The sequence below is a fragment of the Dermacentor variabilis genome, chromosome 11 (assembly GCF_050947875.1).
Source record: "Dermacentor variabilis isolate Ectoservices chromosome 11, ASM5094787v1, whole genome shotgun sequence".
Lineage (NCBI taxonomy): Eukaryota > Metazoa > Arthropoda > Arachnida > Ixodida > Ixodidae > Dermacentor > Dermacentor variabilis.
In genome coordinates, this window is record NC_134578.1 from 65,124,693 (window position 1) to 65,145,337 (window position 20,645).

At 47.1% G+C, this 20,645-nt stretch overlaps 1 protein-coding gene across 1 annotated transcript in view; it reads left to right on the forward strand.

Moving 5' to 3' along the window:
• The first annotated feature begins 945 nt into the window (after positions 1 to 945).
• The window catches only part of LOC142564938 (uncharacterized), a 46,221-nt gene continuing 26,521 nt past the window's right edge, over positions 946 to 20,645 (forward strand). Inside the window, exons 1-2 of the mRNA XM_075676148.1 lie at positions 946 to 1,069; positions 7,436 to 7,643. Of these exons, the coding sequence (XP_075532263.1) occupies positions 7,483 to 7,643 (161 nt within the window). The 5' untranslated portion in view covers positions 946 to 1,069; positions 7,436 to 7,482. The remainder of the gene's footprint in view (positions 1,070 to 7,435; positions 7,644 to 20,645) is intronic.

A 20,645-nucleotide genomic window follows, 5' to 3' on the forward strand; every position in this document is an offset into this window, starting at 1 on the left:
AGTTACATCTATGCTTCAAATCAAGTTGCCGAGCATGAACAGGTTACGGCAATTGAATAACCGCTTCACGCCAGCTTCGCTTTAGCCTATACTGATATGTGTTGGACCTGCAGAAGATCTTGAATCGTGGAAACCTGCAGCTGTAATTAGAGCTACATGCGCTATAATATGACGAGACTTAACTTGGGCGCACATACAGCTGGAGCGCATCAACTGACTCGAGATCAATCCCAATTTTTTTAGAGAATCGCAATCTTGTCAGTGCCGTTTATGCACACATAGTAAACATTTCACGCTAGCTTCCTTGAATATGCAAGGTGGCTACACCCAGCGACACTTTATGAGAGTAGTTCTTCCGACTTTTGTGGCAACATCTTGTATTTGAACATGCGCCATGATTGGAAGCTCAGAGCATACACGGGTCCATACTTTACGTAGAAAGAACGATTTACATAGAAGTACAGCGTTATGTGCCCATCAGGAATTCGTCGTATATCGTACAGAACAAGGCCCTTTATAACTGCATGTCCCTATGCTAGATAGTAAACGCCCTCGGTATTGAAAAGTGAAACACCACCATTTCATCAAAATGCCCTAATGAGATAGTTGCTCGGTGTAATGGCAACGCCACTAAACCCTCTCGTCATGTATTTAAAGCCGTCTCTGCCAATGGTGGCTGAGCGGCTTCGACTATACCGCACATCTCGATTTTTGGATAAGCCAAGCTCCAATTCACGACTTATATTCTGACAGCGTTTGCTTCATTTCTCTTCAGGGATTATTTGGCTGGTTGGTCTCAAGCAATAACATACGTCGTTGCTCGACACAATCTCTAGAATGTCAAACATCCTAGTCACGTGGGGCTAGAGTGGGCAAATGGAGCAGAAACGCTTGTTATATTACAGTATGCGACCAATTGTGGCCTGTTTCTACCCAGTTGGTGGTGGCATCACCGTCCCGCGCACGGATGCAGACATCGACAGCAATCCACTCGCAAATCCGCCTCCCTCAGCAGCAAAGCACCTAACGCCAGTCACCCCAGAACCGATATCTTCTACGCCACACACTGGTAGGTGTCTTTTTGTTGTCGAAATATGTTAACAATGCTTGATTACATGGTAATTTGACTCTTTGCTTTCTTTTTTTTTGTAAGAGTGGTTCAAGGGAGTCTGCAGTTTAAAAACGTCCATGTCTTAAGCGTTTAGACTAGATCGGGAGGAATTGAGTGCAGTTATGAAAATAACCATGTCCACCTTTGAAGACCTAAGCGCACTGCTCATTGGCTTCAGCAGCAATGTCAGTCTCAAGACTCTCTTCCTTTTGTAGCGATAGCTATATTACGCCAGGTTTTCGCCTCTTCGCCATCGCCGCACTTTGAGCTGTGGCCGCACTGTGACGTCAGACCACGGCCGTCGATCCTCCAGCGATTCGGCTCGTCGCGGTCGCCACGCGATCACCGCTCCTGCCATTGGGCGCTCGCTGCGCCCTCTGTATGATGTCAGACCCCACGCTCCACAGCTGTGATAACCGGGATTATAGAAGCGGAGAGTTCGCGTCGCTGTCGCCATAATTGAGGCCGTAGTATGGATAGTGGCAAGTAGGCCAGCAGTAAGTTTAATAACATGTCTAACTACAAGCGAAGCCTAAGCCCAGCCGGTGTCTTTAGCTATCGCAACTCCACTAGGTTTAACCAGAGTTAAAGTACATCCAATTTTTTTTAAATCTATTTACTCTCATAGTAGTAAAATTCAGGGGATTGATAGTACTATAATCTAACATATGCTCTAGGAAAGTCCCAGGAACAAAAAGTCCTAAAATATCACGGCTTTATAAAGTTCGCATTTCCACCATTCTCTTGTGTTAATAAAACTCTTTTTGCAATGTGTAAGTTTCGAACAGGCGTATGACAACTCGGGATGGAGCGGTTGCCTCCAATTTTCCTATTAGCACTCGCATATTGTTCGTACACTTGAGAAATCACTTATTTAAGCACAGTTTTTGTTTTCATAAGCAGGTGTCAGTTTTTAAAGAGGTCCTCAACCATCATGCGCTGAACCCTCAACGAGACCTTGGGTCGAGTACTTTGCCTCCCAAATATATTGCATTCATCGTTGTTCAAAGGCTTCCTTCGGACTGCTATGGCCGACACTTCACAGTTGTCACGGACCACCACTCGATCTACTGGCTCATAAACTTTTGTGATCTATCTAGTCGGCTTGCGCGTTAGGCCGTTAAATTTCACGAGTAAAGTTTCTCTGTGTCGTAAAAGACGGGACGGCGCCATGCTGACGCTGACTGCCTTTCAAGTGCGTTAATTGGTTCCACGAACTGCGACGCTGACTGCGTTTGAACGCTGTCTTGCTTCCCTGGCACCTGTTTTGCTTTCCCGACAGCGATGCGCTGAAGTTTCAGAAGCAGAAGTACCCAAGTTTCAGCCATGTTTTTCCGCAACGCGACATTCTGCCCTTGCACGTTGCTTTCGCGTCCGCGATGGTTTACTCTACAAAACGAGCTGCACTACAACTGATGCATCCATAAGACTGGTGGGTCCGGAAAGCCTTCGCCCTTTTGCTGTACGTATCATGCGCGATGACCCCGCGTCAAGCCTCCTGGGACCAGCGCGGTCTCTGTACCGGGATCGTGAACGCTCTTATTGGGAAAATGTGCCATAGAAGCCAACAATACGTTGCCAGCAGCACTGCCTGTCAGTGACATAAACAAGCGAACAAAGAGCCTGCCAGTCAACTCCAACATGTGCTGCCTCCAACCTCCCCTTTTGAGCGAGCTGGCCTTTTCCACGAGCTGCCGTGGGTAAAAACTGGATAGTGGTGTGCGTTGACCGCAATACCTGTTACTGCGAGACGGCAGCCATTGCTGCTGCGCTCTCTCTTTTCTTCCTTCGCTTCATAATTCCCCGGCAAGGGCAGCCTCCAGTGCAAGTGAGCCACCGTGGGCACTGACTGCAGTTCCCTGCAGATGTAAGAGAAGCTCCTACTCTTGTGAGCTCCTACCTTCTGACATACCATGCTGTGCCATTCCCAAACACGTGTGCTTACAGAGCGTACCAGCCGAACGCTTATGCTTACAAACTTTGTCGCATCAAATTATAGGAATTGGAATGAAATTATTTCGTTTATGACTGTGATGTGTGGTGCGCGGCATAGTGCGGTGATCGGGACGGTCGGGAGCAGACAAGGAGTGCGCACGCCGAGGCAAATTCCGTGCAGGAAGGAGAAAAACGACAACGCCGAAGAGCGCCCGGCACGTGAACGCGCGGCGCAAGAAAAACAACTAAAAGAAGAGCAAACCAATTAGGAAGGACCACGGGGAGTCAGGCAGCCAATCGGAGAATGCCTAATCGGCCAGAGAGAAGAAAAAGTGTGGTGCGCTGGCAGAAGGGAGAGACGCCGGAGAGACGCAGGGGAGACGCCGGGGAGACGCCGGAAGAGTTCCAGGAAGCGACGCCAGGAGGAGGTCAACCACCGGGAGTTGAAGACGGGCCGTCGGGTTTCGGACCCGAGCCGCCAGGACTTCACCCAACCGGGGCCTCATGCCAACCCGTTCCCGTGCGTCGCCCGTCTACCGGAGCGCGCCGTCAGCCTCTCAAGGCCGGTGAGCTTCTGCGCCGCCCGTGGGCAGGATGAGAACAGTCTGGCTACGGGCGCGAGTTCTACGCCAGCTGCCCGGCCAGAACGCCGCCCCCGTCTGTCGCGCCGCCTGCTACCGGAGGGCGGCGTTCGAGCTTCTGTGCCCGTGGGCAGGACAAGAGCATTCGGGCTACGGGCCCGAGCTCTACACCCAGCTGCCCGGCCCGAACGCCGCCGCCGTGTGCCCGTGCCGCCAAGCCGCCTGCGTTACCGCTCCAAGCCAGAGCTGGCGCGCACCGGTCGTCCGGTCAACAATCCTATGCCCCGACCTTTGGTGAGACCGGCGCAACTCATTTCATCAACTTGTCGCCGCGTCTGCACGTCGAGGCTGTTATGGGTCCTTGCCGTCGTGGCAAGCCCGGACACGCGCACTAGTTAACTGCATACTAGCCCCAATTGTGTTTCTTACGACCGTGATATCTGCTTGAGTGTTTATATTAGGCTTTCTATTTCCTTCTATTTATTTTAGGCCTGTTTCTAGTTACATTAAAAGTTTTTGTGTGTTTTCGAAATCAACGGCTTTGTCCCCAATTGTGCATCGCAGCCTTTCAGCTATAGGCAAACTCCGGATACCCCTCGCTATCTTTCTTGCCTGTGCTCTTAAACCGTTGCCGTAACGATTCTGCTGAAAGGCGGTATTTCTTCAGGAGATTAGCCTTAACTTTCGCATAATCATGTGCATCCGGTGCACTGCGTCTGGCGATTACTTCCGCCGCCTCACACGCCAACACATACAGGAACCGCTGTGGCCATGTACTCGGACCGAAATTCATCTTCTCGCAAGTCCTCTCAAGATTGCTTAGGAACAAGCCTATAGCGGTCCCGACCTCAAATGACTTTAATAGCATGTCCGTGCCGTATGACTCTGCTTTACTTGATCTTCCCTGAGCCACTTCACTTCCTTAAGACAACTCCAAACGTTTGCTTTCAAGTTCAAGTTGCATTTTTCTTAACTCGCGGTCTTTATCGCGTTCACCTCTCTCTCTCTCTCTGTCCCGTTCTTCTCTCTTTGCCGTTTCTCTCTTCTTTTTAGAAGTTCCAATCGCATTTCAATTTCTTCCTCACTGGCCTCTTCGGAAATTAGCTCCAATAATTCCGATTTTAGCATTTCCTAGCGTACATCTAGGCCAAGTTCCTCACGAACAATCAACAATTCGTCTCCCAGCAGTGCCCTTAACTCCATGATTGCTGCTTTGATGCCTTCGTCCTGCTCGCTAAATCTACCTATGAAAACACAACCTGGCTAACAACTAACACTCTAGCTTCCATACTGTTCTAAACAGAACAACCACAAAATGAAGCCTAGGGAGTCAAAGCAAGAACCAAGTACTCACCGCAGACACAGCACCACGTTGCAAAGTCCATCTCACCGCTGTCAGCCAGTTGTAAGGATTGGGTGGTCAATCCCACCGCTCGTAACCAGTTGTCAAGATTGGAGTAGTGTTGGGCTGCTGAGCACGAGGTCGCGGGATCGAATCCCGGCCACGGCGGCCGCATTTCGATGGGGGCGAAATGCGAAAACACCCGTGTGCTTAGATTTAGGTGCACGTTAAAGAACCCCAGGTGGTCAAAATTTCCGGAGTCCTCCACTACGGCGTGCCTCATAATCAGAAAGTGGTTTTGGCACGTAAAACCCCAAATATTATTATTAAGATTGGAGTCGGGCATGAAGTAGATGGTAGCTGGCCCATGTCGTCGTCCAACTTATCCACGCTGAGGACGTTGTTGAAGCGAAGGACTGCTTCTCATCCAGAACGAGGTATATGGGTTTCTTAACAGTATCTACATCAGGACGTTGCAGTTCATCAGTCTAGAATGAATTCGAAAGAAAATGCCCTGAGCAGCCGCACAACAGCGGTTTATAAACACTCGGTCCTCCCTCGATCCCTAGGTGAGAGAACCGTTCGACCAGCCATCGTAGACGAGCCGCCTTTGAGCGGGAGGGCACACACACACACTTCTGCACGAGGTCAGACGGCCTTCGCAGAACTCAGGGCTTACGGCAGGAACAGTGCGTGTGACGGCGCCTCCAAATGCGTCCCTCGGGAACTCCCTTGGTCACGGCAGACCGGGTCGGCAGTGGTGTGTTGAGTCTCGAAGCCTGGTTTTGCGAACTCCTGTCGGCAATCCCGCGACGAAGAATAGAGGACGCGGCGTATTGTCCTCCGGACACAGTAGACTTAGTGGCGCCGTTTGGCTAGAGGATGATGGTGGCTTTCCAGGAAAAGTCGACGCCGCTGTCGCACCTGGCTGGCAAAATTTGCAGGTCCGCAGGCCGTTCTTAACGACAGTGACCTACACAGGCGGAGAAAATTGACGGAGGGACGGAGGGACAGATGGACGGACGGACGGACGGACGGACGGACGGACAGAGAGACAGACAGACAGACAGACAGACAGACAGACAGACAGACAGACAGACAGACAGACAGAGAGAAAGACAGACAGACAGACAGACAGACAGACAGACAGACAGACAGACAGACAGACAGACAGACAGACAGACAGACAGACAGACAGACAGACAGACAGACAGACGGAAGGACGGACGGACGGACGGACGGACGGACGGACCGACAGACAGACAGACAGAGAGACAGACAGACAGACAGACAGACGGATGGACAAAGAACGCTACTGCCGTTAAAGGTCTATTACGTTGTAGTGTTTATTTTCGGGTCATCCTATTGTGCACAGACGGGAAACCTTCTTGGAACTTTGATTAAAAACGCCTTTTTGCGAACCGATTAAAACTTTATATAATGCTTTCTGTTGCATTTAGGCCCCGCTGAAAAAATGCTCAAGCGCATTTAAAGCAGAAAGGCACTTGCAATATTCAGCGCAAGATCTCAAAAGCAGATTGCTGCTTATAAGAAGGGCGTCTTGCGGCGATTGCAAGGCGATATTGGGAAGTTGATAAGTTAACAATTTTTATGGGGGAATTAACTTTACCCCATGAGATGCACGCAGGGGGTTACGCTGGTGAATGCTGGAAGATCTCCCTAGCATTTAGATCAATAATTACCGAAAACAATCGGAAAACCTATTAGTACAGCACCCACAAGTTGGACCTTGAAAGCGCGCGCTCTTCATACACGCGTGTGAAGACATCACCTCCCTTTATGTTCTTTGGCCAGCATTGAGACGTCGCCATTATTCAGTCGCAAAGTGAAGCACGATGCCGTTCAGTCAATTTCGCTGCAAATATGCTGCCACCTTCCAATGCCATATCTGGGAAGGGATATGCACTGGCTGCGTGTAGCGCTGGCCGTGTGGTACATTTCTTAAACGAGGTAGCCGTTTCAACGTGGGCAAAAGTACTTTTGCCGAAACGCCGGGATTTGTGGTGTACATAAATCGACTTGACTGTCCGACTTTGACTGTACGTAAAGAAAAAATCTGAGCTAGTAAGAATTCTTCTCAAGCATTCCCCAGCGGTGGGGGGTAGGAGGCTATCTCTCATAGCTCTTAGAGTCTTTCGGTGTTGCAATAGTTTTCTGTTAAACTCGACGCCTCTCGTGATTTGTTGCATTGCATGGCGGTGTTAGTTGCAAGACGACTCTTGGAATGCACTCAGAAAATAATAACGACTCTGCTCGACGAGCTGGCCATAGAGTTTGTGTTGAGCTCAGATGCAAGCACTGAAAGCTTTTGCTTAGAAGAAACGCACCTCAGTTACACTTGAGCAACGTGTGTTCGCAAGAGTAATCCTTTTTCTCGTGGGTGAGCTACGCATGCGTAATCGATAAGTACAATACTAATCCAGCGCTTCCATTTGCTGCACGCAGTGAAAGACATCATCTGCACCGTAAGCGAGACTGCCAGCTCTGAAAGCATGTACCCACCCGACAAGTACTGTGACTACCTGTTCTACAGTGACGTGTACGTACATGAAGGCCGAATTGTTGGCTGGACAAATACCATCGGCTGGAATGTATTCCGCCAGAGGGCCAGGACATACAAGATAATGAAGCTGGGAATCTCGTTCGACTTTTTGTAAGTTATAAAAATCGCTGGCTTCCAAGGTTAAAAAGTGATTTCCGGAAAAAAAACTTCGCATGTCCGCCGGAAACGCCAGGCACCGATTGCGATAGCAAATTAGTAGATAGCTGTTCGAAGTAAGTAACTAAATTAACAATGATAGTATGAGTAAGCGTGACTCAGCGAGGACGTAGAAAGGAGCAGATGCACGGAGACAGCGCTGTCTTTATCGGCTTCTTTCTACCTCCTAGTTGAGTAGCCCTTCTATCATGGTTTATCATGGTTATCATGGTTATATTTTTATCATGGTCGCTATTCTATCATGGTTTAAAACATGTAGCCCATCAACATGTTGTAACTAAATTAACTAGCACTGTCTCATGCGTGCACAGGTAAAATGAATACACATCACTCGATGACAGCGGAAACTGCCTGCGAAAAACGCTGCAGTTAGGAATCGCGGCCGGCAGCCGCCAGCAAATTAATCACCGTGCATCAGACGCTTCAACGTGTACGAAACATCAAAACCACAGCGTATATAAAGCAACCGACACTATGCGCACTGTGCAAACATCGCAGATGGCTTTGAAGATGAGGACCACATGGGCGCGCACGTTACCCACGTCGCAGACCGCTTTCAATACATATGAGCGCCTGCAATGCGTTCCTGTGGCGTCCACCAAAGGCATCCATAGAATAAAGAACCAACTTTAGAGAAGGAAAAGTGTACTTTCGACAGTCGTTCAAAAATAACATAGAGTTTCTCACTATAACACCTAGAGAGAAATCTGGCGCCACCGCATATGCGATTGTCTTAAGGCTTGCCGGGCCGTCATGGGAATGACGGTATATGTGTCTGCCAGGCATATGTTGGCTGGTTTTGTAAGAGGCTTCATCTAAAACGTGGATATGGCAACACAAATAGGGCATTCTTAAAGTAAAATCTTCATAAAATATTTTAATTCACGCATATTACATCTTTACTCACCTACAATGCATGACCAAGTGAGGAAAACCGAGGACAGACGAAAAACTGTTCCAAAGCGAGCGCGAATCTTGTCGTCTGTCCTTCAACTTTAGCGGCCCGCTGATACTTCTTACGTATCATATAATTGTACATGCAATATCAAGTTCTCATAGTTGAATAAAACATGTTTTTGTGTGATAATCAAACTAAAACAGCTTCTTACCTGCTGTTTTAGTAGAAAATGGATGATTGTAACAGCCGGAACGGGGCCTGTCTGGCTCTCCGGGAACGATGCCAATGCGAAGTCACAATATACCGGCATTCCCATGCATACCACATCGCAGCAACATATAGTGAGAAACTCTATGGAAAATAAGAAACGGCAGCGCATGGAACTTAACGGGGGGCCCGAACGATGGCGCTACTTAAACAGGAAGCGGAAATGCCATTTTTAGTGCAATATTCAATATGGCCGCTTTTTACTGGTGGAGTACGCTGGGTACGCGCCGTGCTCGCCTTGTTGGCTTTGCTGCATGCCTAAGCTGCCACGTTTTAATCGCCAGGAGACTAAAGAGCCTCTACTGACGCCGATACAAACAAGCCACAAGTGAATGAACAGGACGTGCGAATTTATATGCAGAAGGAAAGCAGTGCACCTTCTCGAACAAGAGCAGAAATAAAATTTGCATGAGGAGATGCGCTTAAACCATTAACGCGAGCTCGTAAACTGCTCACTTTCGTCGTCGCACATGGCAATCTGGTTGCGAGCGACGATCAGTAGAGCAAGCAAATTGGGCAGTGCAACACCTGTTTGCATCGACAGTCGCTGTAATTTGCATTCCGAAGCAATCAGGTGACGCAAAGCATCTGCTGCCGCAACCCACACAGCGACATGGACTACCCGGCATTTTAACTTTACCTACTTTCCAACCTGCATGTTTCTTTTTCTCATTTTTGGGTGCGCTAATGTGTAACTCATACTTGGTGCCCCACATTCTCAATATGGGCATCAGCATTCTGCAGCCACTTTTGCAGGCTTTTCCACCCATGTGGCTATTACCTTATTCATTCGGACCATTTAATCAGGTTTGCCGGTCTCCGTTCATGCAACATCTCGGCCGATGAAGGCCCACAAGCACAATCTACCAGCGGCTGCAGCTGGAAAGGACAAACAGGAGCACCAATCGCAGTACATGTAAACAGGGAGTCTGTCGCTGCGCGGACTGTAGGAGCAAGTGCTTACCTCGAGAGGGCATTGCCCAATGCAACTAACCAGGCCGCCACATCCTAGAAATGTAACACCGCAACCATGACCAAGTGGGACAACATTGAAGAAGACTCGGCAATCACTTCAGCATACTCTAACAGAACGCTCAATCTATACATTGGCACTATACACTCTACATTGGCTACGATCCACATGACAACAGTAAGCATACACGCACACGGGTTGCTTGCGGCGCATTCAACCTTCCCACTGTAGGCCTAGTGCTTGCCTTTGTCGCACATGGTAGTCTGGTAACAAGCAACAACCACCAGCGCAAGCAGGTTGGACAGTGTGTCCCACGTGTTTTCACCGACAGTCTCCGTTGAAGATGAGCAACTTGCATTGCGAAGCAATCGGGTGACGCAAACATCTGCTGCTGCAGCCAAAAGAGTCAATTGCAGTTCCCGGCACTTTAGCGTTACCGCCTTTCCCACATGCGTGTTTCTTTTTCTTATTTTGCATGCCGCTAATATGTAACTTACACTTGGTTCCCCACATACTTAAACATGGGCATGCTCGGTTTTGTGAACATCACCATTTTGCAGCCACCTTGGCAGGCCTTTCCACACATGTCGATATCAACTTCATACGCTTAGAACCATGTAATCATGTATGATAGTCTCCGTCGACGCCAAATCATGGCCGAGGAAGGTCACAAGCAAAATTTGCACATGGCAGCAGCAGGAAAGGACGGAACCGGGAGCACCAACCACGGTGCGTCTAAATTCGCAGTCGATGTCACTGTGCGGACTGTAGGAGCAAAAGCTAGCCTCGAGAGGCTTTTTCCAAAGCAACTGGCCAGGCTCCCACATATGAGAAACGTAACACGGTGACAAGTACCAAGTCGGACAGCAGCGAACCCAGATTCTGCAATCAATCACTTCAATCTAGCCAGCGCAAAAACACAGGCCGTCGAGCAAGAATAGCAATCCTGAATCAGACTAAGAATTAAATTTTGGCGTGCAAGGCACACGCCAGTGCCGCATCAGCTATTTCAGGAGAGGAATTGCACATGGCAACGTTCACTACAAAATACTGCTACAGATGTGTTATGCTTCTAGACAGTGACTGGTATTAAGTATGAGCAAAGAATCGGTTGACCTTTAATGTTTGGATGTGGAAGAGGAATGATCTCTAACAAGAATGTCGAATGAAAAAGCTTGCAATAATTGAAAAAAATGATACTTGGCACGAACTGTCAACGCCAGGAAGCTCACTAAGGGCAAGTTGACGAAACTCTATTGGCCAGCGCCGTCTGTGCTTGTTCCGAGGTTGCAGGTAGATCTGAAGACACATAATTTTTGTTGTTGGGGTACCTGGACGACTCAGCCAAATATCCGTGCTGGTGGAATGATGGCGAAGGCTCTTTTAACTCTTGACACAGTCGTCCGTAGGCTTTATATCTCATCCCACTAATTCTGGAATGGCTTCTTTCTTCGTGGTCGCGAATTCGGCTCCCGCCTCTTCCTGTTGGTGTAGATTGGGGCTGCCGTGATGACCAAGATGTACTTGGAGCAGACTCTGTTGGGGCAGAACAGTGACACATGAGATGCAGCAGAGAATATTCATACTCATGTAGTGTTTTCTTTTATCCTCGAACCAATTATGCTGAACTGTAAACATGAACAAACATTCATATCATCTGCTACAAACAAATGACATGCATCTCAAGGCTAGCAAGCAAATACAGCATACATCAAGCATATTTATTTCTGAACCAGGTGTTGTTTACCTTGTAGTAGCATCCAAAGTCGACACAATAACCTTGTTGTAGCAGTAAGCAGGTTCTGCTTAGAGCATGTAGTGTGTTACTTTATACTGGTGCCATCCTCATTACTGCATGTCTGGAACAGAAATTTTGACTACATCAGAAATTGAATAAGCACAATTTTGCAATATAATATGCGAGAAGGTAGGACATATACATTGTAATGGTTTGTGACTACAGAACTACAATGTATGTCAACAGCTTAACTATTATTAAGATAACAAATGAGAACATTTGGGCGCTCCTTTATACGCTAGAAGAGATCACACTGCTGGTTTCACTAACAAATAGATGAAATACATGAAGCTATTAGAAATGAAGCATGCACCGCTTCACTACTGCACAGATAGATATCCTGAGGTAAACCAAACTGATCCTTTGGTTGACAGAAGTCTAAGGTGTTCCTGAATCTATTTGCAATTACCTTAGTAAATATTTTGTAGGCAACGGACAGTAAGCTGATCGGTCTACAATTTTTCAAGTCTTTGGCGTCCCCTTTCTTATGGATTAGGATTATGTTAGCGTTCTTCCAAGATTCCGGTACGCTCGAGGTCATGAGGCATTGCGTATACAGGGTGGCCAGTTTCTCTAGAACAATCTGTCCACCATCCTTCAACAAATCTGCTGTTACCTGATCCTCCCCAGCTGCCTTCCCCCTTTGCATATCTCCTAAGGCTTTCTTTACTTCTTCCGGAGTTACCTTCGGGATTTCGAATTCCTCTAGACTATTTTCTCTTCCATTATCGTCGTGGGTGCCACTGGTACTGTATAAATCTCTATAGAACTCCTCAGCCACTTGAACTATCTCATCCATATTAGTAATGATATTGCCGGCTTTGTCTCTTAACGCATACATCTGATTCTTGTCAATTCCTAGTTTCTTCTTCACTGTTTTTAGGCTTCCTCCGTTCTTGAGAGCATGTTCAATTCTATCCATATTATACTTCCTTATGTCAGCTGTCTTACGCTTGTTGATTAACTTCGAAAGTTCTGCCAGTTCTATTCTAGCTGTAGGGTTAGAAGCTTTCATACATTGGCGTTTCTTGATCAGATCTTTCGTCTCCTGCGATAGTTTGCTGGTATCCTGCCTAACGGAGTTACCACCGACTTCCATTGCACACTCCTTAATGATGTCCACAAGATTGTCATTCGTTGCTTCAACACTAAGGTCCTCTTCCTGAGTTAAAGCTGAATACCTGTTCTGTAGCTTGATCTGGAATTCCTCTATTTTCCCTCTTACCGCAAACTCATTGATCGGCTTCTTATGTACCAGTTTCTTCCGTTCCCTCCTCAGGTCTAGGCTAATTCGAGTTCTTACGATCCTGTGGTCACTGCAGCGCACCTTGCCGAGCACGTCCACATCTTGTATGATGCCAGGGTTAGCGCAGAGTATGAAGTCTATTTCATTTCTAGTCTCGCCGTTCGGGCTCCTCCACGTCCACTTTCGGCTATCCCGCTTGCGGAAGAAGGTATTCATTATCGTCATATTATTCTGTTCCGGAAACTCTACTAATAACTCTCCCCTGCTATTCCTAGTGCCTATGCCATATTCCCCCACTGCCTTGTCTCCAGCCTGCTTCTTGCCTACCTTGGCATTAAAGTCGCCCATCGGTATAGTGTATTTAGTTTTCACTCTACCCATCGCCGATTCCACGTCTTCATAGAAGCTTTCGACTTCCTGGTCATCATGATTGGATGTAGGGGCGTAGACCTGTACAATCTTCATTTTGTACCTCTTATTAAGCTTCACAACAAGACCTGCCATACTCTTGTTAATGCTATAGAATTCCTGTGTGTTACCAGCTATATTCTTATTAACCAGGAATCCGACTCCTAGTTCTCTTCTCTCCGCTAAGCCCCGCTAGCACAGGACGTGCCCGCTATTTAGCACTGTATATGCTTCTTTTGGCCTCCTTACTATTGGCAACAAAATCCCAATAAAGAAAGGCGTCAGGCAGGGAGATACGATATCTCCAATGCTATTCACAGCGTGTTTACAGGAGGTATTCAGAGATCTGGATTGGGAAGAATTGGGGATAAAAGTTAATGGAGAATACCTTAGTAACTTGCGATTCGCTGATGATATTGCCTTGCTTAGTAACTCAGGGGGCCAATTGCAATGCATGCTCACTGACCTGGAGAGGCAAAGCAGAAGAGTGGGTCTAAAAATTAATCTGCAGAAAACTAAAGTAATGCTTAACAGTCTCGGGAGAGAACAGCAATTTACAATAGGCAGCGAGGCCCTGGAAGTCGTAAGGGAATACATCTACTTAGGGCAGGTAGTGACGTCGGATCCGGATCATGAGACGGAAATAATCAGAAGAATAAGAATGGGCTGGGGTGCGTTCGGCAGGCATTCCCAAATCATGAACAGCAGGTTGCCATTATCCCTCAAGAGAAAAGTATATAATAGCTGTTTCTTACCAGTACTCACCTACGGGGCAGAAACCTGGAGGCTTACGAAAACGGTTCTACTCAAATTGAGGACGACACAACGAGCTATGGAAAGAAGAATGATAGGCGTAACGTTAAGGGATAAGAAAAGAGCAGATTGGGTGAGGGAACAAACGCGAGTTAATGACATCTTAGTTGAAATCAAGAAAAAGAAATGGGCATGGGCAGGACATGTAATGAGGAGGGAAGATAACCGATGGTCATTAAGGGTTACGGACTGGATCCCAAGGGAAGGGAAGCGTAGCAGAGGGCGGCAGAAAGTTAGGTGGACGGATGAGATTAAGAAGTTTGCAGGGACGGCATGGCCACAATTAGTACATGACCGGGGTTGTTGGAGAAGCATGGGAGAGGCCTTTGCCCTGCAGTGGGCGCAACCAGACTGATGATGATGATGATGATGAAACCAAACTGAAACGCAAGAACATTGGAATCCAACAGGTACGAAATATGGGTGATTTATCATGCATCCAACACCTGAAAACATTAAATTGGGTATTTAGCTGCCGTTTATCAAAGCGTTATTCAACTCTGTGGACGAAAGAAGTTGCCGGCGTACTCGAAACACACACACAGACACACACACACACATGTATACATATGCGTATATATATATATATATATATATATATATATATATATATATATATATATATATATATATATATATATATATATATATATACGCAGGAAAGCAATGACGAACTTTTTGGGAGACTTCTTTTACTTAACGTTTTCGGCTGCTGGACCAGCCTTCGTCAGAGTACAGTGTACTCTGACGAAGGCTGGACCACCAGCAGAAAACGTTAAGTAAAAGAAGTCTCCCAAAAAATTCGTCGTCTCTTTCCTGCGTATGTTACGTCGGGTCCTGCGTGCTGAACTTTGAAGAAAATCCCTATATATATATATATATATATATATATATATGTATTAGGCAAAGAGGAATTCCTCAGGCTACCTTTCAAAAGTAAAGAAATTGACTGGTACTACTAGATAAACAGATCAAATATTTAATTTCAGCAGTTTCAATCGGGGGACCGATCTTCATTAGGGTTTACAAAAAAAAATGGGAGTTCGGCCCTGGTAGCGAAGACACCAGATACATCAAAGGTTCTCAAATACATCAAACCGTGAGGGACAGTTGCGACAGTGATTGATTTTCGGCGCTTTGGCAGATTTAAAGCTGCCGTTGGCAACTATGCAGGGTAAGGGGAAGGCGGAGTCCCATGTATTTAGAGCAAGGAGATCAGAATAAAAAAAGAAAGAAAAGAAAGGAAAAAGAAAAAAGCACGCAGGAGGAGGAAGACGTAATTCGGAGAGTGAAGGAGGAGGGCAGTAGTGGCAGCTAGGTTCCCGTCGACCCGAGGCAAGGAGGGAGAAAGTCGTCGCTGCACAGCACCAGTGCGCGTCCTGCCGTTCTAGCGGAAGAGAGGGCAAGTTGAATCGGCCGGCGGGGGGCACAATAGAGAAGGGGCCCAGAAGGGAGACAGCAGAGTGCCAACTTGTGCAAAGAAACACAGTGTCACAGTACACATATACAAGGCACGGCCCATTCCGTCAGCTCTGTGGTTCAGCTACTGTGCGGAAAAAAATATATTGTTCCAAAAAGAATATATGCGTGGGAGTCGCAAAGCAAGTGCGCCCCTGGGCTCAGGTTTAGGCAGTCGAGTTAAATAGCCTCCTTGTGGTCCAGTTTTTGAACGTTTATCTGACAATTGACATCAAGTCAGCTCGTGCGGATGCAAAGAAGAGGCAATAGGCCACTAAGAATGACCACTTGAGTGTCAGGGTGCAGGAAAACGAATTTATTGGTTTTCCGCTCGCCTCCTTGAGGCGCTTGCTGATGGACGAGCAAGCGGTGGCCAGCGTCTCAATTTTAGAATACAGGGCTGCTATAATGTAAAGCTATTGCAATATGTTTTTATTCCATATCGGCCATTAGCCCACTGTGATAGATCAGATTGGCTTGGGCTTCGCCCACTGGAGCGTGGATCCCGCACATATGGGTTGAATCCGAACCATTCTGACCTATCAGGGAGGACTAATGGCCGATCCGGAATAAAAACAGTTTGGCATAGTTTTACGTTATAGGGCCGCAGAACATGTATTCGCGTATCATATGCACTCTGAAGGCATATCCCGAAGGCAATCAGCCGCCCCGGACTCTCAATAATTCCTTTAGCGTGTGTTCCAAATTTATGGATGAACAAAGGTTCTCTCTCCTCGCGTGCACGGGTGTGTTGGAAGTCACATTGCAAGAGCACAACGCTCACGCGTTCAAAGGAGTGCTCTGGCAGCCGAACCTGAATGGAGAAAGGTAAATTCGGGAGATTTTTCACATGCGCGTGGTGATTGTTGAACCGCAGGCGGTAAGGGGTCTCTGTTTGTCCGATATATTCCTGCCTACACACCTCGCATCGAATTTTCTACACGACGTTACTGGAATCACAGTCAAAATTTGCGTTAATTTTATATACGAAGGACGAGTTCGATGTCTCAGCCGTGTCTGTTGTTGTCATGTGACGGCAAACCTTGCAACGTGGTTTCCCACATGGTCGACAACGCTTTGACGTGTTTGACTTCTGTGTCCGCGCCCTGACTAACAAATCCCTTAAATATTTGTTTCTTCTATACAACACCAGAGGCGCCTGCTTGATGATAGTAGAGAGTCCGATGCTCTGTTTCATGATATTGAAACTGCGGTTGAGATTGGGGCATAGACCCGCAGAGAACCGGTAGTGTACGTGAGGACCAAGTTCGGATCTCATTGTGTATTGGTATTGCTTACCCTTTCTCCCATTATGTGTGCTCGATCTAAGCTGCCAACGCGTTCGAAGGCATCATCTGCTATTTTTCGAGGGTATTTTTGGCGTATGAGAGCAGATTTCTGTTCCTCCGCGTGTCGCTCAAATTGCACAAATTCGCAACAGGCTCTTCTGTATCTGTGGGCCTGGGACTAGGGAATGCTCGTTTTACAGTGATGAGGGTGGCTACTGTAGAATTGCAGATATTGCTGACGATCCGTCGGCTTTTTGTACACGCACGTGGAAATGCGGCGGCCACTCAGTGACAGAGTGACGTCGAGGAAGTGAATACTACGTTTGGAGAAGCTGTGCGTAAAGCAGATTGACGGGTGCAGAGAATTGAAATTGGAAATGAAGTCCATAAGGCTTTGTTCATTGTCGGCCCACACAAAGCAAATATCATACAGGAATCCCTTATAAAATATTGGTTTTACGGCCGAGTTTGCGAGGAAGTGTATTTCGAAAGATGCCATAAAGCTATTTGCATAATTTGGCGCCATATTCGTTCCCATGGCAGTTCCGCTGATTTGCAGATAATGCTTGTCCTCGTACTCAAAGTAATTATATTTCAGTACCAGTTATCGAAGAGTCTCAACTGTATCTTTATCTAATTGCCTAAGTTGGCTGGCGCCAGCGTAAGCTGAAACTGCGGAAGCTATGCCCTCGGCGTGAGGTATGTTGGTGCACAAAGAATGCTATACTACGGGAGGCCTCGCTTGGGCTCACTCGGCTGGTGGCACAACATAGCGTGCGCAGAGCATCGCAGCTTAAAAACGAGGAGCAGATGCTGTTGTGTCAGTCAAAGCTTACAGAATTGCATGCGCTGGAACTGGTAAAATACGAGGTAAAGAAAAATGTGAACATCCAAGAACAACAAAGAAAGAAACGGGAGGGTGACCATTTCCCATCGGCCATCAGAGGTGATTCTCAAAGCCATAATCTTGAATTCGAAGCAACCGGTTGTTCTGAAATAATCAGCTAAAAATAGCACGACACAGTGGGCAATGCCTCAAATGTCATAAACTTGTCGAGCGGCCCATTGTCGAGTGCACAACTAAATCTCCTTTCGAAAGGTCTAACTTTTTGTCCGGTGTCAGAAAGGATGAACGCGCTTAATTTGTTTCAAGATTTGGATGATTTCGCGAGAAATTAGCGACTATGGGACTACCTTTATGATAAAAAAATTACAGATCAACAAATCAGATCAAAAAATTGATCATCTACCTGAACTCTCCGAAAAATCGTCGACACCTGGCGAGGCACGCGACAAATACTTGAGCATGTATATTTGTGCGGTTCAAAAAGACATTATAAAGGACTACGAGAGGCACCGTCCCTTCCGCAGTAACCTCTCGAAAGAGGAAGAGCAGGGGCTCCGAACTCTACGTGATGATCAAACAATTGTCATTAAGCCAGCGCACAAGGGTGCAGTGGTGGTACTTGACCGGAGTGTTTACGTAGCCGAAGGTTTCCGTCAACTGGGCAACTCTAACATTTACACAGAACTCCCAAGCAATCCTACCGAGAAATTTGAAAGCGAAATAAAGGACGCCCTGACGACTCTGCGCAAGGCAGGGCAGGAAACCGATAATGCGTTCAAAGCATTGATACCGATACACTCTGGCCCCGGTCGTTCCTACCTTATACCAAAAATTCGCAAAATAAACAATTCCGGTCGGCCTATCGTTTACAGTAGTGGAACAGTGACTGCGAAAACATCCAGCTTTATTGACAATCTCATTAAGGACATCCCATCTTCATTCCCATCGTACATTACAGACAAAAAGCACTTCCTTCAGGAGGTATCAAACCTGACGGTACCGGCGGGGGGTTACTTGGTCACTATGGATGTCGCATCTTTTTACACCAACATACCTCACGCCGAGGGCATAGCTTCCGCAGTTTCAGCTTACGCTGGCTCCAGCCAACCTAGGCAATTATATAAAGATACAGCTGAGACCCTTCGATATCTGGTACTGAAATATAATCACTTTGAGTTCGAGGACAAGCATTTTCTGTAAATCAGCGGAACCGCCTATGGGAACGAAGGTGGCGCCAAATTAAGCAAATATCTTTATGCCCTCTTTCGAAATACCGTTCCTCGCAAACTCGGCCGTGAAACGAATAGTTTATAAGCGATTCTTGGACGACATTTTCATTGTGTGGGCCATCAATGAACAAAGCCTCTTAGACTTCATTTCCAATTTCAATTCTCTGCACCCGTCAATCGGCTTTACGCAGAACTTCTCCAAAAATAGTATTCACTTCCTCGACGTCACACTGTCTCTGAGTGGCGGCCGTATTTCCACGTCCGTGTACAAAAAGCCGACAGATCGTCAGCAATATCTGCATTTCTATATTAGCCACCCTGATCACTGCGAGACAAGCATTCCCTACTCGCAGGCCCACAAATACAGAAGAGTTCGAATTCCGAATTTGCGCAATTTCAGCGACACGCGGAGGAACTGAAATCTGCTCTCATACGCCAAAAATATCCTCCAAAAATAGTAGAACACGCCATTGAACGCACGCGTGGCTTAGATCGAGCACATATAAAGGCAGAAAGCGTAATCAATACCAATACACAATCAGATCCGAACTAGGTCCTCAGATACACTACCGGTGCTCGGCGGGTCAATCCCATTCTCAACCGTCATTTCAATATCATCAAGGAGAGCATCCGACTCGCTACTATCTTCAAGCAGCCGCCTCGGTTTGTGTTTAGGAAAAAAAATTAAGGGATTTGTTAGTCAAACAGAAGGCAAACACGCCCAAGGGCTGTCGAACGTGTGGGAAACCTCGTTACAAGGTATGCCGTCACATGACAACAACAGACACGGCTGAAACATGGAACTCATCATTCGTAAATAAAATTAACGCAAATCTTCACTATGATTCCAGTGACGTCGTGCACAAAATTCATTGCAAGTTGTGTAAGCAGGAATATATCGGACAAACGAGACCCCTTTCCACCTGGGGTTGAACAATCACCGCGCGCATGTAAAAAGTCTGCCGAATTTACCCTCCTACAGGCACGTTCGGCTGCCAGATCACTCCTCTGAACGCGTGAAGTTGTGCTCTTGTAATCCGGTTTCCAACACACCCGTGCACTCGAGCAGAGAGAATCTTTCATCCATAAATTTGGAACATACGCTAACGGAAATAATGAGAGTCCGGGGCAGCTGACGTGCCTCCGGGATATGACGTGAGAGTGCATGGGAAACGCGAATACATGTTCTGTACTCTAAAATGGAGACGCTGGCCACCGCTTGCTCGTCCCTCAGCATGCGCCTCAAGGAGGCGAGCGGAAAACCCAATAAATTCAGTTTACTGCAGCCTGCCATTCAAGTCATCCTTCTGAGTGATCTATTGCCCCTTCTTGGAATCCGCACGGCCTGACTTGATGTCAGTTGTCGGTTAAACGTTCAAAAACTGGACCACAAGGAGGCTATTTAACTCGGCTCCCTAAACCTAAGCCCAGGGGAGCACTTGCTTTGCGAATCCCAGGCATATATTCTTTTTGGAACTATATATTTTTTCCTACCGTAGCTGGACCAGAGTTGTCGGAACTGGCCGTGCCTTGTATATGTGTACTGTGACACTGTGTTTCTTTCAACAAGTGGCCGCTCTTCTGTTTTCCTTCTATGTCTCTTCTCTATTATGCCCCCCGCCACGCGCTAGAATGGCAGCACGCGCACTAGTGCTGCGCTGCGGCAGTTTTCTCCCCCCTTGTCTGCCGTCGACGGGAACCTAGCTGCCG